Source organism: Pipra filicauda, unplaced genomic scaffold, assembly GCF_003945595.2.
Source record: "Pipra filicauda isolate LSUMZ 115617 unplaced genomic scaffold, ASM394559v2 scaffold55_size4083901_pilon, whole genome shotgun sequence".
NCBI classification, from domain to species: Eukaryota; Metazoa; Chordata; class Aves; order Passeriformes; family Pipridae; genus Pipra; species Pipra filicauda.
In genome coordinates, this window is record NW_024104709.1 from 1,880,428 (window position 1) to 1,903,530 (window position 23,103).

The window sequence follows — 23,103 nt, forward strand, 5'->3', positions numbered from 1 at the left end:
AACTACACGCTCTCAAGTCTGTCACACTTTCCTAACTTGCAAAGTGGTTTTAGAAAGTACTTGCCTTCCAGTCAGTTCAACTCCCTATGATTTCTACATCACTCTTTGTGGGGCTACTCTGCAAATAACATCAAGGAATGATCCTGATATATCTTTCCAGATTTCAGCTCTGACTAGAGCACAGCTTTACAGATAGATGAGCTGACAGGCAACCACTTGTCTATAAGAACAAGCTGTCGAGAGTAGGAGGAGGTCAGGGGCTTGTTAGGCTATAACCTCCACTGAGGAAAAGTAACATGTCCAAACAGCACTGTTTTCACTAGTAAGCATGCCATCCAGTCAATGGATGGTGTTTCTGGATGTTTCAGGATGTGCTGTTTGTCTCACCTGGTTTCCCCAGAATCATCCTCTTCTAGAAACCGGGTGGGATAAGTAGCTTACCTATGCCATTGCTGTCATCTACTGTGGCAGCTGTATATCTTTGTCTACAAGGTGAAATTAAGAGATGCCGGATGAGTAGGTTTAGCCTGTTGCCTGCACTTGTCACAGGTGATGTGGGACTTGAAAGGATACCTGGACCTTAAGTGAAGTGTTATCTACAATAACTTTTTTTTTTTTTTTACCTTTCCGTTGCAGGTGGTTAAAACCATAGGTTTGCGAGAGGTGTGGTACTTTGGTCTTCAGTATGTGGACAACAAAGGATTCCAGACTTGGCTGAAGCTTGATAAAAAGGTAACAGACTGTGGGTTAATTGCTGAGCAAAGGTTAAAGCCTATGTGATTCCTGATGTGTTATTGGCTGCAACTTTATAAACCTTGTACCTGTTGTTGATTCTTCCTTAATTTTCATAACTCTAGGATTATTTTTTAGACATAACTTTGTGATATCCATGGGAATTGTTTGGCATGGTGGAAGTTTGCCCTTTCACTCTGCGTGAATTGCAGAAAGCGTTTTTCAGATATGCAGCAGCAGCTCAAGACTGTATTTTGTTGAGTAGAAGTAGCTATGCTTTTTGTGACTGAAGAAACATCTTGGCTAATGATGGTTTTAGGCCCTGCTTGTGCAGGATCAGTTGTTGCAGTAATTGGAAAGACGAGTCACTTCAAGGTTGGGCAGTTGTAGCAGAGTGCTGACACCTCTGATGTGCTTCTGTTTGTGGACTTGCAGCTCTTATGAGAGTATAAACTGTTTTTCTTGGTGAAGCAGTCAGTGACACATGTTTTAATGTTAGTGGGCTGTTCTTTGTCAAACACATACAGTACTGGATGGGTTTGCCATCTGATAGAGCACAGTAAATCATTCTCCAGTGACCAAGGCTTGTTGTGCAAACAGAATTTTTCTGACATAGTTGAAAAACATAATACAGCCCCCCCATGTTCTCATACCAATGAGCAACCAGAATTAAGAAATTCCAGTAATGAGCTGCCAGTCAAGCTCCTCTTAAGGCAAATACGTTTTTCTGTGTAAAAGCAATCTATTCTGTTGTTTACAACTCTGCTCAGTTGTGGTGTCACCTCTGTCCTCAGGTTTCTGCTCAGGAAATTAGAAAGGAGAATCCTCTCCAATTCAAATTCCGTGCCAAGTTCTTCCCAGAGGATGTGTCTGAAGAGCTGATCCAAGACATCACGCAGAAGCTCTTCTTCCTGCAGGTGAAGGAAGGGATTCTCAGCGATGAGATCTACTGTCCTCCTGAAACAGCAGTACTTCTTGGTTCCTATGCTGTGCAGGCCAAATTTGGAGATTATAACAAAGAGGTGCACAAGCCTGGATACCTCAGTTCAGAGCGTCTGATCCCCCAAAGGTGAAGAAATTGGTTGATGCAGCCTCCCTTTTTTTTCTTTTTCTCATGGGGCTTTTGTTGTTGGGTTTTGGTTTTGGTTGATTTGTTTGTTTTTTAATTTGAATTCTAGTTAAATACAAGGAGTTTCATTGAAAGCATGTTTGGTGGGTGTTTTTTAATTGAATTGTATACATTTGGGTTTTCCTTTATTTTATTTCTATCTGTCATATCAGAGTATGTTTTTGCCTCTCCTTGGGTTGGTTAGAGAGAGGAAGTACACTTTGGTATTCAGCTTTTATTTCCTAAGCATTGCTGCCATGCTGGTAACTGGCCATATGAATATCTCCTCTTTAAGAAAAAAAGCATAGGATTAGATTAGGAATGTGTTATTCCTGAAGTTGGGTTGCGTGCCCTTAATCCCAATTTACAGTCCTAAAATCTCATATGCAGAAAGCATGTCTTGAGGCTATGCAGTCCGTACCCACACAAGATCAGTGGATGTTATCAGACCAATCGCTTCTGTTTATGCTTCCTGACAATGCTGCAGGAATGTCTAATTCCAGGAATGGCACTAACTTTCTCTTTGCTTTAGTCCACCGGTGTCTACAGCGTGTATGGGACTTGTTTGCAGTGTTTTGTGTATGCCTCTCATGTCTCTGGTCAGTGAATAGAAAGGCTTTGCAGAGGGTTTTGATTCATTCTGAATTGCTCTGCTTCACCGAGTACATCATTGGGCTGAGTTAGGGTCTTCTTTTTGGCTACAATAAGACTCCCACCAGGTTGAGAGTAAGGCTGTGGCAAAGATCAGCATCAATAGATATTGCAGAACATCTAACCTTGCTAATATCTGTTTCCTTGTATAGGGTCATGGATCAGCATAAACTCTCCAGAGAGCAGTGGGAAGAACGGATTCAGGTGTGGCATGCTGAACACAGTGGCATGCTCAAGTGAGTGTTTTGTTTTGGTCCTAGGGCTGGTCACTATGTTGCTTGTTGATTACCTTAAGCTTGCAGTTCTACACCATGGTTTTGAAATAGACTCTATGAGTTGCCTGTCTGGGCCAACTTCTGGTATGTATTTTCTAGTTTATTGTTGAATTATATGGTAAAATGCAATAGGACATTTTGTACTGGTGAGAACAGTGTGACTTCCAGGACCTGTGTATATTGTATCAGTGATGACTTTGAGCAGGGAAAAAAAGTAAAGGTGTATGTCAAACCTTAGTCATTGAAGCATTTGTACTGACAGATGGGGAAGGTTCAGATAGTATACCTTTCCTACTGATTGTACCATGAGACAAGAATGAATGCTGAGAGAGATGAACATTGATAATTTTCTGTCTGGAAATACTGGGGTCTGGTGAAGGGGAGTGTTCTGTGTATGTGTGTTCATACATGTAATATCCTAACTTCTAAAGTGAATCCCAAATGGTGAACATTCAGTTTTAACTCCTGGGTTTGATGTGGGGGTTTAGGAAAAGTTACCTTTTTCTTCTGAGGGCTTTTTGCTTTGACATAGTCAAATAAATAAGAAACCAACATTTGCGCTCCTTGCTGTCTGAACCAGAGAGAATGCCATGCTGGAATACCTGAAGATTGCCCAAGACCTGGAGATGTATGGAATCAACTACTTTGAAATCAAGAATAAGAAAGGAACTGACCTTTGGCTGGGGGTTGATGCCTTGGGGCTCAACATCTATGAAAAGGATGATAAGTAAGGCTTTTGTTTTTACCTCTAATCTCCCAGAGAGGGTTGGTATGGGAGCCAAGAAACATTTTTCATTTACAGGATCAGAGCAAAGTTAAGAACATGTTTGTGTTCCAGTTTTGGATCAGTAGGTGAAGCTAGGAAATGGGCTTTCACATCATCTGTGCTTTCATGGCTTTCCTGACCTCTGTGGCCTGACCCGCTAATGCTACCTGCCGTATAAAGAGAAATGTCAGTGGTACAAGGCCATCTGCTTAATTGTGCACAGCTGTGGCACTGAATCCTGAACTGAGGAGTTTACCAGGCTTCTCCTTGAGTCAGGTCGCCAGGTTTGCCATTGGTGGATACAATATGAGAACCTAGATAGGCCAGCATATCCTGAAGTTAATGATAGATGTGTGTACAACTGCCTGGTTTTGGAAAAGACAGATTATGGGGTGGGCACGAAAGCAAAGCTGGATAACACCCAGAACCCAGGGAGGAGCTAACCTATATAGTTACTGTGAACAAGGAATGAAATGAGGTCTTGCTGCGGTATGCATAGTTTTAATCAACCCTTCTGGTAAAGGCAGAGCCATTATTAATTGGATAGTAGGTGGGAAATGATAGACTACATCTATAAATAAACATAAGAGGAAGGTGAGAACAGCTGTGTCTAAGCCTGCTAGTCTCTTCTAATACTCCACAACTGAAGGATTGAAGGGGAGCTAAAATACTTATTTTTCAGATGTAGCATTGCTGTCTAGACTGTTTTTTCAAATCCCCCATCTCTTATGTTCCGAATCTTTGTTTCATGTCACTAATCTGTAACAGACTATCATTGTAATAGAGAAGGGATTTCACTTGTTCTACATCTTTGCCTCCAAAAATCTTTGAATGCAACCCAAATATTAATTGGAACTCGCTGGAGCTTCTGTTAACATGGCAAAAAGAGAGGCAGTCTTTTCTGCAATGTTAATATGTGCTGTCACCCAGAAAACAAGGAGTGTCACTTGAAAGAAAAGTAGTTTCGCTCATGTAATACTTCAGTCTTGAATGACTAGTCTTGCTATGTAACCATGGTCACACAAACAGGTTTTTCAAGCTGGAGAAGCAGACAGAGTGTAGCCATTGACTGTAAAGAGCTATCAAGAGCATTTGCAAAACAAATACAGTGCTGGAATAAACTGCTTATTTCTGCCTGTAACTCTTGCCACTATGTAATTAAGTCTTTCAGCAGATATGGGGACTAGAAAAATAGTAATGTGTAGAGTGCCTCTGGCTTGTATGTGCAAAATTTGGGGACTGGGGACAAAGGTGAAAAAGAAGAGATTTCATTGTTGAAGTTCAACCTGAGGAAAATGAGACTGTGCTGTAGGTGTGTGAGCCTCTATACTGCAGTGTATGTCAGTGTGCCACTTCTAGGTGTATTCAAGCTTTTATTTTTTTCTTCCCTCTCATTAAAGAAGAGAATTGGCAATAGAACTTACTAATAAGTGAATTATTTTAGTTGTCCATCTTACTGACTATATAGGATTGAAACACTAAAGCTAATGTGATGAAGGCTGGAGTAATTAGTTAATCTTAGTCTAATCGAATCATTTTCTTTACAGTCTTTACTTAATGTTACGCACTCACACTGTTGCATAATTTTGCAGTTGAGTTAAAGGTTAGGGAGTGAAAAGTTCTGAAGAGGATGGATTTTATTCTTGATGTTTGAATTTAAATGAAGTAGGGGTTTTTTTATGGTTGGACCCAGCAAAATCTTGCTATGTAATGGCTTTCCATCTCTTTGACAAAGAATTAAATTCCTCCAAAATTGCCAGCTTTTTTTCCTTAACCAATGAGCTCCACAAGAAGGATTCTTACAGAATTTGAATGGTTCACTGTGATGAGACATTTCTCTAAGTGCTAAACATTAAATACATGTCTTCAAACCATTTGCAAGAAATAATTGTGACAGAGACACATACATTGGAGGGGTTAGAAGATTGCTTGTTGGTATTATCTTTTATGTAAAACACAATTCTTAATCATTAACAACTGTCTCTAGAGAATATACCCTCCCTTGATAAGAGGCAAATGGTAGAATAATGATGTGATATTAAACATAAAAATGGGAATATTTGGTTGGGGAAATTAGAGGACTTTATTACAGTCAAATACAGAAGTCCTTGTAATATTAGAACTTGCAGAGCTGGTCAGATGTGTAAGGGTGAAGTACTGGAATGGCTCAGAAATATTTGGTCTTATGAAAAACTAGACGCTTTTTATATGCAAGAATCTGGAGAAATTAAGGTAGAGGAAAAAAACCTCAAATGATTAGTGAAGCTTTTAGAAATAATTTTAAACTAATAACAGACCTGAACTCCTCAGCAATGAGGAAGAGCTGGGAATCTGAATCTTGTCCTTTGCTTCCTTGGGGTGCTTTTCAATAGGGGAGAGTCACATGATGCAGCTTGTTGAATGACCAGCCAGTAAAGTTCCACTTGGTGACTCATGGGATGGGCTGAAAGAGCAGTTTGTACAGAAGGAAAGAACAGGGCTCTTTGTTCCTAAGCTTGCCTGTAAATCTAGGGAAGAAGATATCTAAAGGGAGGGTGTCAAGAGGACAGACCCAGGCTCTTCTCAGTAGTGCCAAGCAATAGAACAAGAGGCAATGGGCAGAAACTGATGCACAGGAAATTCCACCTGAATATGAGGAAGAACTTTACTGTGTGGGTGACCAAGCAGTGGAACAGATTGCCCAGAGAGGTTGTGGAGTCTCCCTCGCTGGAGATATTCAAGAATCATCTGGACACAATCCTGTGCTATGTGCTCTGGGATGACCTAGCTTGAGCAGGGAGGTTGGACCAGATGACCTGCTCTGGTCCCTTCCAGCCTGACCCATTTTATGATTCTGTGAAACAAAAGACATAATTGCTCCTACCAATTGTGCCTGTTCAGCACTCCAGAAGTGAAGGCTGCATGGAGGTGACTGGTCTAGCTGTAACGTAGCAGGGTACGTTTCTCTGTGGGTGCTATAGGGTGTGGGGATCAGCTCAGTTACTTTGGCTTATGCCTGTAATGATGTATGAGAAGCACGTGCTCTGGGAAGCACGGCACATAAAATCTGCATTATGTGAATTTTAGGCCTGGATTTCAAAGAAACAAACTTAAAACAGGTGTTTGATAAAACTGAGCATGTGGCTTCAGTAGAGTCCATCATAGTCAAAGGTCAGTAGGGTGGCTGACCAAAATGGGAAGAGACTCAATAAGAGAGGTGACTGGACTTCTTCTCCTACTCCCTGTGGGGTTCTGGTTCACTTACTGTTTTCTATCTGTTGGGAGAGCTGTGTGAAGCGTTGCATTACACGGCGTCTGTGTGTTAGAAGGAATGTGAGGAAAAAAAAGTTTATTGCGTCATCTCTTAAAAATATTTTTCTTCTTTCCAGACTAACTCCAAAGATTGGGTTCCCCTGGAGCGAAATCAGAAACATCTCCTTCAATGACAAGAAGTTTGTTATAAAGCCTATTGACAAGAAGGCACCAGTAAGTATGTCTTGAACAGATTTCTGGATACTGCATATGAACAAATGATACAGCTTCATCTCAAAATAGTCATTGGAGAGGAGAAAGCTGCAGATATTCTAGATGCAAAATGAGCCTTAGTATTTAGAGTGTATGTAGAGCTGTCTGTTTTTCTGTACAGCAGGGCTTATAGCAATATCCAACATGGAAAAGATAAGGACTTTACAACTGCAGAGTCCTTTTATTTTCTAGCAAACTAGGTAGCTTTATGCCTAAATTAGAGATTCTTTGCTAGTTCCACGAGTCCTCTCCCCATTTCTTTCAGTGCATGGAAACTGGTAGATAACTTTTATTTTTGGCTTTTAATCTGAAGAAAAAAACCAAAAATGTTCATTAAAAAAAATTACAGAAGTAATTAAAACGCTACTGCAAAATCACATGGATACATATGGCTTCCCATCCATCACTGCTCACTTCCACACTACTGAGTAAAAGCCAGTAAAGGCCCGTGGTGTTGTTCACTGACTTTCTTGAATACTAATGTAAATGCCAGGGATATGACTTCTGTGAACTGAAATGTAGCTACCTGTGAATGTTGCTTTTCAATACTTACAAGTATGTTTTCAGAGTTATTTTAGTGAGGAATTAGAAGCTTACTTTGACCTGTTGAGAACATAATGTGGAATAACTGGTATAGGTGGATGTCATTCTGTCAGTCTTGTGAAACTATTTGAATAGTTGAGAAAGATCTCCTCTTGTCTTCTCCCACCCCAGTACTTGACCTTGGTGGGTAAGTGCAGCCCTGAGAAATAATAAGCAGTTAGGCTTTGTCAAAGGACAATAGCTTATAAATATCTCTAATAGAAAAAGCTCCTCCCAATAATTTAAAGGATACTAATGCACAGCGTGCTGCAGGGATTTCTTCCAGATAACAGCCTGAGGAAGTGGAGCTTCTTTCTGTGATGCTGTTAGTGAAAACCAATAAAACTCCACAGAGTCAGAAAGCTGATCTGTCAGGCATGCTTTCCTCAATAGAATAACCTCTGTCCTGTGTTGTACATAATTACAAAATATGGATCACAGCTTTCCACCCACTTCCCAGCAGTAAATCAGACTGAGTTTGAAATGGAGGACTCGCAAGAGGCTGTTACAGAAAGGTGTTAACACTGAAAACTTCAATTACGTTTTCTCCCTCTGTGTTAATTGTCCTTTTCCCTCTGAGTGATGGTATGTTGAAACCTTTACTTGAAAGAAGAATTTATCTGGACACTAATTCTGAGCATTCAGGAAGTTGTCTGGGTCTTTTCATGTGTTTGTGTCTCCTTTTAAAATGGCAGGTGTTATAACTACAGCAGAATACTCAGTCCACCCAAGATGTGGGCTGGAAGCTCCCCTTTAATTTGGAGGATTCTACATGTCTGTGTTTAAATGGACAGTAGTGTAAAGGGTAGAGTCCTGTGGCACCTTGCCCTGCTTAACTAAGCTTTTAAATTTTTCGGCTTGCCTGCCCACATACTGCAACACCTTTAGCACATTATCTTTCAAATATCGAGGTGCAATGCTCCCAGTTTTGTGAGACCTGGGGGAGGCTGGGGATAAGAAAAGAAGGGTATTCTTTTATGTTCTTATTTAAATGTTTTGTCCCTTGGTTATGGCTTAAATGACAAATGCAACCACCATTCATTCCCTCAGTATTTAATTCCATGTAAGTGAGCCTTGCCTCAGGATAGGGCTTGTTCATCACAATATACACAGACTGTTTGTTTTTAAAATTACTTGTTAGAAGGAGGAGGTCAGATGAATAGCTTACAGGTACAGTTCAGTTAGCAGTATCAGACCTGTACGGCTCAGAATGGCTCTGGCAGAATCTGGTGGGAGAGCACAACACAATTCCCAGACTGCCTCTCCTGCAGTCATTGTGTGCATTAGAGAAGTGCATTGGAGAAAATGAGTCTTTGTTGCCATATTCATCTTAAGTAGCACTTAGGGAGCTTTTAATTGCTTCTAGCGTGTCTTCTAGTTTTTCCAAAGATAGCCACAATTGTGCTTCTGAGCTCAGGCAATTAAAAACATGATCACTGCTTCTATGCAAAAGTGTAAAGCCCGTGTGGCCCTTCCCAGTTCCACCTCTTGCTAACAGTGAGGCAATCCATAGGAGAGTGGTTCTAAGGAATGAGTACTGGCTTATGGTGGTAATGTGGCAGCTTGCCCACTGCCCTTATCACCATCCACGCAGTACAAAAAAAGCACAAAAATGTTGAGTTTGTTCACTGTGTAAGTTCAGACTTCACTGTAAATGCATGAGGTTGCGGACTCAGTAAAATCATCAGGCAGGTAATGAACTTGGCCCTGTGTATCCCTTTCTTAGCAGATTTTCTTCTAGAAAATCCAGTCTGATTATAACACAGATAATAAGAAATTTGCAGCTGTTCTTCTTGCTGAACCAGAAATTTTAGAGTATCTTGTGCTTTGCTACTGCCTGCAACCTGATATTCCAAATAACCATATATTTTTAATTTTGTGCTTTATCTTTCATTCACAAAAATGTGCAAACTGAAAAACTACTCAATGCCAGAAGTCTATGTGTTGCCCAGATGTTTACTTGCCAACCCAGAATCTTCTCCAATATTTAACAATATTCATTTAAAGGAGACTTCATTGAGTTTGGAATTTTCTCTAGAAGATGATTTTTCTAGAAGAGTAACTTATCAATTCTATGTAGACTTTAAAAGGAGAATATAAATAATAATTTTTGCTAGAGATGATTTTGACAGTCCCTGCTGCTATATTTAAATAGCCTTGCATGTGTGTCTGAATTAGAGTGAAATCAGTGGCAAGGTTTTCTGTCTGCAGTTAGCTAGGAGAAGAGAAAACATGCTTATAAAAACCGACTGTGTTGTCTCTCTTCTAGGACTTTGTGTTTTATGCCCCTCGTCTGAGAATTAACAAGAGGATCTTGCAGCTCTGCATGGGCAACCATGAACTGTATATGCGGCGCAGGAAGCCTGACACCATTGAGGTGCAACAGATGAAAGCCCAGGCCCGGGAAGAGAAGCACCAGAAGCAACTGGAAAGGTGAGCTTGAATACAGGCAGCAGGCATGGGGTGGCAGAAATAAATGACACTGAACTCCCAGGGTCAGCAAGCAGCTGTACCTGCGGGTCAGCGGTCGGTAACAGGGGTTTTGCCTGGGCAAGGCTAAGAGCCATTCCAGGTTCATGAGGCACACGCATGGTCCTAGGAGGGGACTCGGGGTGTCCTGCAGCAGGACTGTAAGCATTGCTCTTCTTGTGACCATGCAGGTCTGCTGTCCTGTGCAGTCTCAAGAGCTGCGAGGACATGTGCAAGTAAAGGCACAATGGGCTCTGGTGGTGCCCACCTAGAGGAGGGTTCTACTGACTCTCAGGTATTAAAACCTGAATTATGTGCTGGACCATGGGATGGTTGGGAGTAAAGGGGAAACCTTCGTGGGGAGCATATGTGTACAGTGTAAAGAGAGAAGAGGGGACTGGGAGATTTCTTACATGCAAGGAAAAAGCAGTAGCAATTCTACCACTGGTTGCTTATGGTTCAAGAAATCATGCTGCTTTTCTCCTATGTTTGTGGATTGTTTGTCTTCATTCCCTCACTGCTGATGACGTTTTTACGCCTCCTTCACTTTCCTTACAGCAGAAGTAACAAAGTTAAATCTCCTCTGCTGTGCAGTCCAAGTCCTGCTTTTTCTCTCTGCATCTAGTAGCTATTTGGTGTTCTAAACTTCTGTAGTGGCCAACAAAAATACAATTTAAATGAAATGGGGCATCCAAAACTGAGCAAAAATTCTGAAGTGATGAAGGAACAGCCTATTTCTGTCTCCTGGCTCTTTTTTCATGGCAGCCACTTTCCATTGAGCTGCCTGGAGAGATGCCCAGCCAACTTTCTTGTCTGGTGGTAGCTTGAGCCTGAAAGTGAGCTTCAAACCTGAAATGTGTTTCTAACAGGAAACAACTAGAAGATGAAAAGAGGAGGAGGGAGACAATTGAGAGGGAGAAAGAGCAAATGCTGAGGGAGAAGGAGGAGCTCCTGGTGAGGCTACAGGAGTATGAAGTGAAGACTCAGAAAGCAGAGAAAGGTAAGATACTTGTCATGGCTGACCAGACCGTGTGTATTGTGCTCCATAGAGGGGTTACATGGATCGCTGCCTATGCCTTGACTAAATCTGGTGACACTGAGATCTCTTAGCAAGGCTTACTAATATCTTCCTGTATGGGTAAATACACACATGTGCACACAGTACTCATAATAATCCAAAGTATTAAAGTAGCATAAAATCTACAGACTGTATTTGAGAACCAAAGGGCAAGAACTCTGTTTTCCCCAGTTGCCAAGAGGGTTTAAGTAGCAGAGCCTCTTCCGGCAGTGAGCAAGAGTTCAGCCCTCAAGTACTTTTTACTTAATGCCCAGCAGAAAAAAGTGCTTTGGGAACAAGTCTTTCCAATGAAATGGAAACATTCTGTTTCAATGCATAGATGATTAGATTGGAGACAGCAACATCTGGTCTATTAAGGGCAGCAGAGTTTTGTCAGTGTTACAGACTTTTTAGTGCAAACATCTTGCAGAAAATCTAATTATAATGTGCATCTGACTCATCTGAATCCAGTTACTTGGTGTACTATGCAAATAATTACTTTGAGGAGCATGGTGAAGGGAGTATTGCATGCTGGAGTAAAGTGCTATTGTGACTTACTGCAGTTACCTGAGAGACTGTTTGTAGTTCCTTAGCTTTGGCCAGGCTTGTGGACTAACCGTGCTGATCTTTTTCCAGAGCTCTCAGATCAGATCCAAAGAGCCATTCAGCTGGAGGAGGAAAGGAGACGAGCCCAGGAGGAAGCAGAACGTTTGGAAGCTGACCGTTTAGCTGCTCTGCAGGCCAAGGAAGAGCTGGAAAGACAAACTATGGACCAGATAAAGAGCCAGGAACAACTGGTAAGACCTAGTCATTTTGAGGATCAGATATGCTACTATGTCCTTGAGTAAGGCAAAGCCGTCTTGTCCAGGGAAAAACCTAGTGCAGTAAAGTACTAGACCACATCATAGGATAATTATGGCACTGGTTTCTGTCATAAGGAATCGACTTATTTGTTCCTTAATTCTTTATTACAGTTAAGAGTGTTTCTTTGTTGTGCTTGGTGGTTGGGTTGGGTTTTTTTTAAGAGTCCTTATAATTCCAGTTTTATTATTCAACAGGCTACAGAGCTTGCGGAGTATACAGCCAAGATTGCACTTCTTGAAGAGGCAAGGAGGCGTAAAGAGAGCGAGGTTGAAGAGTGGCAAATCAGAGTGAGTATCTGCCTTATAAAGTTGCTCTAAAGTTCTATGCTTGAGCAGAGCACACTATGGTGCTTAGCTTGGTGTGACTTCTCTACACATATGGAGATAAACATCTGTACAGCAGTGAAGAAGGGCAAACTTGTGGTGAATGTGCAATATGCCTGCAAAACACCTTTCCTCCAACAAACCGTCAAAATTCAAAATGGAAGCCTGTATAAAACCTAAAAATATGATCATCATCTTGGAGCCATGGAGGGGGAGGGGCACATGGATAAATGATGCCTGATGCATGATATAATGTCTGAAAACATCAGTCAAGAGAAGATTCTGCAAATGCAGCCACGCTGCAGGTATCCATTTTGAGGAGTGTGTGCTGTTGTTGGTGGCTTCCTAGTCAGCATAGTTTAGCAACATATGATGCACTAAAACCAAAGACAAACCACACAAGGTTCAGAGTGCCTGATGCTCCCAGTGCCCTGTAACTAGGGCTATCGGCTGCATGGCAGGGCAAAACCACTGAAGCAGTAAGGACGGTGCCTGCCTAGTGCATAACTACATTCAAAAGTCCAACTTGGGAATCTGAGTTCTTGCTCTGTAGAACTCTTGTCTCTTCAGCCTACAGCTCTTCAAATGGAGAACAGGATGAAGATAACTGTAGCTTCCCACAGAACAGTTTTTCCTAGGCTGTTTTAGTGGAAGAAGATTCTTTGCTTAGATCTCCTGCACATTACATAATGAATGATGATAACATACCTAGCAAAAAAAATAAAAAAAGTTCTGTATATGACTAATAGAGTACTGTCAGCTGCAGAGATTTAATTCTCTCTTCCTTGCTTTTCATAGTGGATTGAAAAAACTGGGAAGATAAGCATTTGAGTGTTCATTAAGCTGGTTTAAAGCAAGAAATGCATTTAAAATACTTTTTATTCTTTTCCCGAAGGCCAGGGAAGCCCAGGAGGATCTGGTAAAGACAAAGGAGGAGTTACACCTGGTAATGACTGCTCCACCTCCACCTCCACCACCTGTCTATGAGCCAGTGAACTACCATGTCCACGATAACTTGCAAGACGAAGGCTCTGAGTACTCTGCCTACAGTGCAGAGTTCTCCAGTGAGGGGATCAGGAATGACCGCAATGAGGAGAAGCGCATTACTGAAGCAGAGAAGAATGCACGTGTACAGAGTCAACTGAGGGTAAGATGATGTCTGGGGGAGGCAGAGTAATTGAAACAATCTTTCTTGGAAAACATCATTTAACCACTTGGTTATACGCACCGAGTATGATAGTTTCTCTTTGTTTACAGTTCCTGTTGGCAGTTTGAAATAAAGACAAGGTATATAAAGATTACTCTCATTGCTGAAGCTTTGAGGTTGCTTAAATCATCCATAGTGTTTATGGAAAGCCTATGTTGTATCCATGTCACTGATCTGTCCAGTCATCTGTCAACTGTCAGCTCTCACCAAAGAACTGTCATGAGCTGGAAGCTTCTTACAAATAACCTGTATTTAATGTTCTTCATATTGCAGGCACTGACAGATGAGCTGGCCCAGGCTAGAGATGAAAATAAGAGGACCCAAAACGACATTATCCACTCAGAGAACATGCGACAGGGACGTGACAAGTACAAGACGCTGCGGCAGATCCGGCAAGGCAACACCAAGCAGAGAATCGATGAGTTTGAGGCGATGTAACAACGCTTGTAAGAAGACAGGACTGTGGGAAAGGCAGATCTTAATGCTGTGTTCTTATTTTGGGGTTTTTTGTTGTGTTGGTTTTTGGTTTGTTTTTTTTTTTCCTGAGGAGGCATCACTGTATGACACTTAACAAATGTTCTCTAAACCCAGAGGTGTTTAAATCTCCCATTTATCCTGTACCTTCTCTGAAATTTGATATAGTTAAAAACTTATTGTACCACTGATCCTGGTAACTTGCTCATGCCTTTGCTTAGTGCCAAAAGGCCTTATGTCACATCTCTCGTTAAGCAAGACAAATTTTAACAGGCTGTGCTTCTAGTTGAAGATACATGTCCTGTGCAGGTGCTGGATTCATCCTGGTCTAAAAAATAAGCATCTGTGGGTGAATTTTGTGCCATACGTCTTTGTATTATTAGTTACAGTGTGAAGTCCAGCAGTTGAGAAGACAGGTTCTGGAACTCAGGATTTGCAAGCATCTGAGTGTGTACAACCTTGCACATGTGCTTGTATGCCCTGTTTTTTCCTTGGTCTTGATGCCCATGTTCCCCCTCCCCAGCCCACCCCCACACACAAAAGAACTGACAACACCTCAGAACTACTTTGTGTAGAAATTAGGCGTTTTCTGGTTACTGTTCTCAACTGGAGAATTTCTGCAGTGATGGCTCAGAAGTGTGGCATAGGGACACTCATATCCTCTTCACGTAACAAGTAGCAAATACTCTGTTGGAATCCAAATACACTACTGTGTTTGCATTCCAACTTCATTACTGATCAGTTATAGTGTAGTATTTATATATATATATATAAAAACATGCAACATGTGGATTGCAGTACTAGTTTAAAGGGAAATAGTTTTGCTCTGTATATTTTGTTACTTTTCAGATTTAATAAGACTTGTGTCTGTAAAAATGCCTAAACAGCACTGTAGTCTGATACAGTGCAGCTGATTATTTACTATAAAGCATTATTTGTAAAGATCATTTTTTTACTTAATGAAAACTGTTATATGTACACATGATCCAGTATATACAATTTTACTGCACTTATTTTTCTAACAAATTTTCTAATTTTTTTAAATGTTTGATTTAAAGTTTCAGACTCCAAAGATGAAGGGACTGCTTGTTTATATCACAGTTGAATTCTCTCTAGTAGAGAGCATTTCTGTGACCATTCTTCCCCCACTCTCCCCCTTTCCTTGAAAATCTGTTAGAAAGTGAGATACAGTATGTTGTCACCTCTTCTCTTCCATTTACAATATCTATGCTGCATTATACGTGAGTAGAATCTTGTGTGGGGTTTTTTTTATTTGCAGCAGCAAACATCTAAATAAAAGATCTGCAAAGTAACAAAGGATGTGGAGTCAAGTGTTTCTTGTGTGGGGTGTATTCTGTATAAGGTGTAGTACTGCTCTTTTAGTTCCTCAGCTTAGCCTGTTAGTCCTTGTGTCTTTAAATCTTAAATCCTTAAAAGCCACACTGACCTATAAAGGACGAAAGGGCAATACTTGCAGTAACAAAAGTATAACACAGCAGCACTAGTTACAGTTGTATATATGAAGTTTCTGCTGACTGTAACACTACATCCGAGGCAAGTAAAATTGCTGCAGTAGTTTGGCCTAAGCTTGCATTTCCACCAGTACACATGAATAAATGATAAAGTCATTTAGTCAGGAGCTACGTTCTTGTCACATGCTGTACGCCCTATGGATCAGACTTGTTAAAGCTGTCTTACAGCGGCAGATAAGACGGAACTTATTACACCCACACTTAGTCTATCAGCTGTTGTCCCATACTCCTACTGAGGGAGAATTTGTACCTTAACTTTCTAAGACCTATGATGCAGCACACATTTGAGAGATGTGGCTACAGGCCAATGCTTTTTAGTGGCATGTGAAATAATAGTGGCAGTGTAGGTAATTCTGAAGCAGAGTTATTAGCATCTCCCCTTTGCAGCAAGCAGACAAAGATAAGCTAGTTTTCAGTTCTGTGTATAAAACATTAACCTCAGAGTGAAAGCACATAACTTTCCTCCTGTAACAGTTATTTTCTCTGAGAAGTATTCCTAGCTGTGACTAAACAATGAGAGTTTGGCTATGCCCAGAAATGGAAAACTGCATATTGTCTGGCTACTGTTGCTTTGTCAGCATAATGCATCTCAAACTGAGACTGTAACTCCTGAAGAAACAATATTAACCTTATACTCCAGCTAGAAACACAAGTTAAAGCCTTTACTTTTTAAGAAATAAGACATTCAGAATGTCACACACTTTCAAATACATAAGTCTATTCCCCAAAAGCCAGAGTGGATACATTTGCATCATACCTTTCCCCAGACCTGAAGTCTGGGGAAGTCTAAAATATCACAAATTGGGAAGGAAAAGTTGTGTGATAATTTCTCATGATTTAAAGTCTTCCTTATTTGAATGCAGTACAAGTGTAAAGTCCATCCACGTGTTTGGGTTGCAGAGCACTTCTTGCCATTGGAGCACTGACTGAGAAACAAGGTCTGTAGAGCCAAACAGTTCCTCTGCAAGAAAGCAAAAGGAAAGGTCAGTTACTTTTCACTAAGCCTTACCCAGCTTCAGGCCCACTTGGACTGGTTAACAAAATAACCTGTTCACCCACTTCTACAGTAATTTCAGCTCCTAAGGCACTAATTGCAATAAATTGTATTTATACTTTTGAAGTATTACTTACATCCTGTAAACTAGGATTTCTCTCTGAAGATCTCCGCTTGCAGCAAATAAAAAGTTTTTGGTTGTATGACTAGGAGCAGAGGAGCAAGTGTGTGCACTATTAATAGCTGAATGGTACAAAATCTCCTGTTTCAGTTCATCTCCAGTACCTTCAGTGCATTACTAAGCTTAGGGCTTGGATCACTTACAAGCAGGTAGCCCCTGCTCTAGCAGAAAGGAAAATGCTGGGTCAGATAATCAGAAAAAGTTCATGAGGAAGCCTGCAAAACATTGACTTACCACTAGTGATAATACTCCTCTAAAGTGCATACTGATACCCAAACAACATGACAGCCTCAATCTTTTTTGAACCTGTCATCTCAAATACTGAAACCACAGCACTTACTCTCAGGGAGGATGGGGCTAGGAGACTCTGTTGGTCAGCCTTCAAGTGATAAGGGTTGGACTTGATCTCAGAGGTCCCTTCCAACCCGGCTGTTTCTATGATCCTGTGATTCTATGATAATGCTTCCCTGCTCAACTACCAGGGAAACAGGGCCTATTTAGCAAGCAGAGGGTTTTTCAGATGTTTCTCAAACATTTCTCAGCCTTCAGAAAGAAAGTTTGCTCTTATGTTAGAACAGAGCCCAAAACTCACACATGCAATAGCCCCTTCTGAGCAAGTTTCACCTTCTGTATTTCATTGATTGGATTGATTTGTGGATGTAAAATGATAATCACAAACATAAGCAAGGTTGGAGTCTACTAGATCATTAGTTCTTGTGCTTTCTTTTGATGAGAAATCATTTAAAATTAGCCAATTCATAAAAAACAGTTAAGGGAATAAGTCTTTAAAAATACAGAGAGCTCTAGGTGGAGTTAGAGCCAGGCCATTTCTGTGCTTGTCTTGGCATGGCTCTGACCTCAAAAGTCACCATGTTAACAAATAGCTTTCCTGAAAATTTCCACTGAAAACCTTGAGCTTCCCCACAGACCTGAATTAAAGCACATGCATCAGTCCTTACAGGATCAAAGCCCAAGACTGCAAGTTGCTTATGACAGAGGCTGGGACTGCATGTATAGGCACATGATAGCAGGTAATAAATAGCATAGTATAATTATTGTTGTTTAGGATGTAAACTAAAAGACCTTTTCCCCAAATTACCTTCAACTTTTAGTGGTAAAGTACTTACTTGTACCGAGCTTGGTTCCTCCTAGGAATCGATCACTTGAGCTGAAAGTTGACTTTTCCCAGACAGTCAAGTGTAGACATGATTGCTGTAGCTGAGCTGGGGTCACACCATCAAAGACAAACAAGTGTTTCCACTGAGGATAGGCTTCTTTCTTCAGGACAGGAGACTTTTGCCTTACCTCTGCTTGGTTTGGAAGGATAAGACAACTTTCCCAAAAAAATAAGAGTTCAGCAAAGTTACTGATTTCTCAACAAGAAAACAGAGCATTTGCAATAATCAACTAAGGCTCTTTGTTTTACCTTAAAGAGCAAAAAAGTTTAGGTTAAGTACAAGATAGAACATGGTGCTAGTGTGTTTATTTTGGGATTTGCACCTTCTCCTGCTTGTCATTAATGTGAGTGCAAGTGGGTTCTTCTGGTCTGCTTTAACTTTGCAGTCACTGACTGCTGAAGGAGTCTTTACTTCACGTGCTGTTATTCAATACTGCCTAAAACCTGTCTTTCAGTACCTAAAATGCTCACCCATTTCACCAAAGATAGGTGCCACAGCAGGTAAAATAGTGTTATGAGATGTAAGTTTACCCCAGTATCATATTTCTAATGGCATCTGATGCCTGACAACAGGAAAGTAAAATGATCCCACATACAAGCTACTCAGCATACTGAAATAAAATTCAGTCCCTTCTCTTTCAAAATGTCTGGAATGAAGAGGATAAAAGTTTTCAATGTATCCCAAGCTTTACTTAATTCTGCAAAAGCTGAAACTAGGAATGACGATACTGTATTTGTTTGCAAATTTTTTTCCTCTCCTAATATCTAAAAGCATATACTTAAACTAGTGAACTCTAAATTTTAATGACATCATTAAATTCTAAATTTCAAGACCAAGAGGGCAGGTGGGACCTGTCACCACTCTGCAAACTGCTGCTGTTCTGCAGGCACTCAAATGAAGCCATTACAAGGAAGTCTAAGTGTAGACGATGGCAGTTTCAAATGCAGTCTGCTGATGAAAACATGTTAATACATACGTTTGCATGGAACATGTGACATTTCCTATTTGTAGTGTTAGGTCTCATACATACCCTTTAACAAAGGAGTTCAACACTCCAGCAGGTCTCAGCATGGGCAAGTTCTTAGCCCCAAATATCATAATCTGAAGCTGGCAGTTGGGAACTCCTTGGTCTTTGTTTCCTGAAAAAGGGAACCCTTATTACATGAAATGCCCAGTCAGTTCAGCTCATAGCTTAAGATGCTGCTATAAGTAGGGGAATGCCTAAGTGGTACTACTCAGATAAGGAGTCATAAAGCTGTACTAGGAATATTTGAAAGATTTTAACATGTTTGTACAGTGTATGATTCACACAAAGAAAACCAAGCAATGAGTAGCAGGCTGCTTTGTGATTTCTGTCCCAAAGATAAAGCTTTCTGCTGTGTTTGTGAAATGTCAACACAGGACAGTACCCACAGAAACATTTTTCTGGAACAGTCAGAAGCAGGAGAAACAGCCAAACCCATGGTGTGATACTGCTCCTCTCACAGCTCTAGGTACAAAGCAGAGACCCAATACACAGGCCTGCACAGGGAGGAAGAATTGAAGAAAGTAAGCTGATAACTTTGGGGTCATTTGGAAAAGAAAAAATTAATACACCACAAAGCACCATTTTCTGTAGCTGTTAAAAATCCCATACAGGAATATTACATGGACACATTGCCAGTCCTTCATTGATATCAATTCTTTTCTAGCCAAGGGATTCACAGAATCATAGAACCATTTACACTGGAAAAGACCTCTATGAATGCTGAAACATTTTATACCTTCAAACTGGAAATTTTTATACTGGGCTGGTACCAAGAGTCTTGCAGACAAGAGGAGTTCACCACTGTACTGGGTAAGATCATCTTCAGGCTTTTCAAGCTTAAGAAAGGGACATACAGAAGTTTGCATTACTGCAATCATTCTCTTACACATCTTTGTCAGGGCTTATTTGTGTTTGTGACACATCTTACTAATGGGCTGGATTGACAGCATTTTTCCCTCAATGATCTCAGAAGGGTGATCTTTTTCATAGCCTTTACAGCATCTTTCTCTTAAAATAAAATTAAGAACAAAAAATAAGAATTACCTTGGGTTTGAGTTGATACCAGTCAAATAACTGCATTGAGTCCTCTTCAAAATTCCATGCTGCCAGTGGAATCACTACTTCCCCCAAAAACACCCTGTATTTGAGTGCTCCCGCATGCCACACAGAGATCTGAAGTTGCCGACTTCGCAGCTGGGAGTATTCAATCTTGTACTAGAAAGATAAACAGCATTTACAGAGCAATACACAGGATGAATGCAGCCCACGATCATGACCTGCTTACAGGAAGCCCAGGCACAGCATGGCTGAAGGCAGATATGAACCATGATGTCTGGGTATGCTTTGCAATCTGCATATTACCCCACAATTTAAATGCTAAATAATGCTCATTCAAATATATATCAACATTCCAGGAATACCTTGACCTGCCTTGCTAAAGATTTTGATTTTTAATTCAGAACTTTAAATAAATCTTGACCATTTTTGCTGGGTTAGGTTTTTTTTCATTTGTTTGGTTTTTTGGTTTGTTTCTTTCTTTTTTTGGTTTGATTTGGTTTTTGTTGGGGGTTGGGGTTTTTTTTCTGTTTCTGTTTACGCTCCCAGCAGAATTTGGCTGTTCTGGAGGCCAGTTCAAGATTAAGACATCTAATGATGGCGCTGAAATTCCCATCCTGTTCAGTGGACATCTACTTAATGCAGTCAGCAGGAGCAAGGAAGTAACTCAGGTGATCACTAATTAAAGCCTTGATCCACTCCCCAAACATAGTTAGAGCCCTTTGAGACATTGTTGGGTATCTGATATACCACATGGTATATGGTATGTGGGTATCTAATATACCCACATGAGCCTGGCAAACATGATACCCAGCCCATAGGTGACCTGCACTGAAAGCTGAAGGCAATGGAGAGGCAAGGAAATCGCTATCCATATTTAGGCTGTTGAATCAGAAGCTGGGTGTAGGCTCTGTGGCTAATCACCCTGAATTACCCTGGGCTCCAGTGATTCCCAGGAGCACTTACCCAGCTCTCACACATGCAACTCCCTCTAAATGCAGGTACCTTAACTTGCAGCTGAATCCCACCAAGCTGGATCTCAGTGGCATGATGGAGTTCACCTGTAACAGTGCTATGCACTTTTGACCATTTTTGCTGAATTCAGTTCCTGAACGTACAAAAACCCATGTCTATGGAAGACACTTTGCTTTTGCCACAAGGTAACTCAGAACAACACTGGTATTCATTAAAAGTGCTCTCTTGGACAAAGGCAGACTCTTCTAATGGTTTGCCATTTACTGTTGCAACTCCAAAAGCATTTTCTCTTATTTGGACTGAAAAAACATAATTTTTAAAATTATTATTGTCAGTAACTCCTTAATTTGCCCTATCAGGTCGATTCAGAACTTGCAGGATTGTACCATAGAAAAGCACACTTAGCAGCAACACAGTTGCAAACCGTACCTTCAAAGTCTCATTGAACTCTGGATCCACTGTGCTCTTTTTGACAGCTGTCTTTCGCTTACTCCAAGGAGATTTATCAGGAAGTAAATAAACCTTAACATACCTTATATAGAGAGAGAAAGATACATTGAAAATGATCAGAAGGGGCAGGGAGAAAACAATTAGATGAGAGGAGTTTTTCTTATTTCTAAAAAAAATTTAATTGACTTTGTAAGTTTCCATCAACAAAATGGCAAAATGTGATTTATATCTTTTCTCAGTAAAAGCAGATAGACTATAAGGAACCCTGTGTATCATTCTGCTAATGTGTTTCAATTCCATTGTAACTCGGAAAGGATTAGGGTCTGAAGAGGAATCTTCTGGTTTTGTACTCTTGGCCTCTGATAAAATAGCCCCTAAAGAAATCACCTTCCGGGTTTAGTGACAGTTTTATGCCAAAAACAAACAGCGTATTATGTGCTCAAAGAAAAAAAAAAACCTCAGTCAACTTTAGGATCACTGCTGATTGTTCATAAAGAAAATATCTTGTCTTCACAACACCGGGTACCATGTAGCAAAAAAGGTATTATCACATAAATAATACATAATAATTCATAAGTCTTAAAAATGCTAATTGTTCCAGCAGCCACTAGAATGAAAATGGGAGATTGTCTAAAAGCAGTCAAAATTGCCCTAACATTGATTCAAGGAAAACCAGTAAAAAAAGTTTCTGGAAGCTGAGTTGCACCAAAATCCAGCAGTAATGATTCCTACCCAAAGTTTCTCATGTGTAGGTCAAGTGAACACTAATACCTAAATATTCTCCTTACTATCAGTTCAGTGGGCTGTAATTGGGTTATGGCTTCAAAACTTAGGAGTTTTAGCCATAGAGAGTGCTCACGGCTTGTCAGGGAAAGGAGTGATTGTTTACTTAATACTAAATATTTTTAAACTGTATTTGTTGTATATATTTCACGTATGATGATTTAAACCAATTCTAAAACAGCCTTCTGATTAACTTGCCGGGTAAATAAAAATCAGCTGTACTTCATATCATAGCTGCAAAACTTACACATTTTCCCTATTTTTTCTGAACTTATTCATAGATAAAACTACTTTCTAAAATACACAAGTCCTAGAAGTTTTAGCCTCTTTTTCTGTGACCCCAAATCAATTTAATTAAAATGTAGCCAGTCAGACTTCAAAACAGCAAATAAGCTAAGTAATTCAACAGGTTTTAAACATCAGTTAAAAGTCTGCTTTTCAGCAAGCATGTTAAGAGAGTATACTATAATTTTTCTGTTGGCTTGGAAACCAACAGAAATATATAAATATGTGCCAATAGAGAACATAACGTTTACTACACAACACTTCCCACATTGCCTTTCAGCCTTCCTGTAATTGTTTGCCTGGCTTAATTACCAGGGGACTTAAGAACCTTGACCCACTTCTGAAGTACTCCCAAACTGTCCTGCTCCACAAGCTGCTGTTCCAGCAAGGCACTGCTCATCACCAAGCTTGTCTTTATGACTATTCTCTGCAAGATGCGCAAAAGCCCTCGACCTTCTGGGTGAAGGTGACTGCAAGTCCTCAGTTCCAACATGGTCACTCAAATGCTCAAACGCGGTGTGACAGCAGGGACAAGAACAGGTAGTTAGGTATTCTACCTGTTGATTTTCTATCAGTGGTTGCTGCATGGTCAGAGAGCATTTTTAAGCAATAAAGAGATAAATCACCAAG

At 40.5% G+C, this 23,103-nt stretch overlaps 2 protein-coding genes across 7 annotated transcripts in view; one reads left to right on the plus strand and one right to left on the minus strand.

Moving 5' to 3' along the window:
* EZR (ezrin) overlaps positions 1 to 16,094 on the plus strand; it is a 37,943-nt gene extending 21,849 nt beyond the window's left edge. For 3 of the 4 annotated variants that reach the window (XM_027751464.2, XM_039387417.1, XM_039387416.1), the window contains exons 3-13: positions 637 to 732; positions 1,527 to 1,801; positions 2,644 to 2,727; positions 3,347 to 3,493; positions 6,901 to 6,997; positions 9,888 to 10,051; positions 10,957 to 11,087; positions 11,781 to 11,941; positions 12,203 to 12,295; positions 13,227 to 13,478; positions 13,812 to 16,094. In XM_027751464.2, the coding sequence (XP_027607265.1) occupies positions 637 to 732; positions 1,527 to 1,801; positions 2,644 to 2,727; positions 3,347 to 3,493; positions 6,901 to 6,997; positions 9,888 to 10,051; positions 10,957 to 11,087; positions 11,781 to 11,941; positions 12,203 to 12,295; positions 13,227 to 13,478; positions 13,812 to 13,976 (1,665 nt within the window). In that variant the 3' untranslated portion in view covers positions 13,977 to 16,094. The remainder of the gene's footprint in view (positions 1 to 636; positions 733 to 1,526; positions 1,802 to 2,643; positions 2,728 to 3,346; positions 3,494 to 6,900; positions 6,998 to 9,887; positions 10,052 to 10,956; positions 11,088 to 11,780; positions 11,942 to 12,202; positions 12,296 to 13,226; positions 13,479 to 13,811) is intronic. The other variant, XM_027751465.2, reaches the window with a different exon arrangement.
* Positions 16,095 to 16,185: 91 nt separating this feature from the next.
* Positions 16,186 to 23,103, minus strand: part of SYTL3 (synaptotagmin like 3) — a 32,624-nt gene continuing 25,706 nt past the window's right edge. For all 3 annotated transcript variants that reach the window (XM_039387414.1, XM_027751457.2, XM_039387415.1), the window contains 6 exons: positions 21,385 to 21,487; positions 19,969 to 20,139; positions 19,661 to 19,760; positions 18,928 to 19,036; positions 17,847 to 18,052; positions 16,186 to 16,505 (listed from right to left, as the gene is read on the minus strand). In XM_039387414.1, coding sequence (XP_039243348.1) covers positions 16,375 to 16,505; positions 17,847 to 18,052; positions 18,928 to 19,036; positions 19,661 to 19,760; positions 19,969 to 20,139; positions 21,385 to 21,487 — 820 coding nt within the window. In that variant the 3' untranslated portion in view covers positions 16,186 to 16,374. The remainder of the gene's footprint in view (positions 16,506 to 17,846; positions 18,053 to 18,927; positions 19,037 to 19,660; positions 19,761 to 19,968; positions 20,140 to 21,384; positions 21,488 to 23,103) is intronic.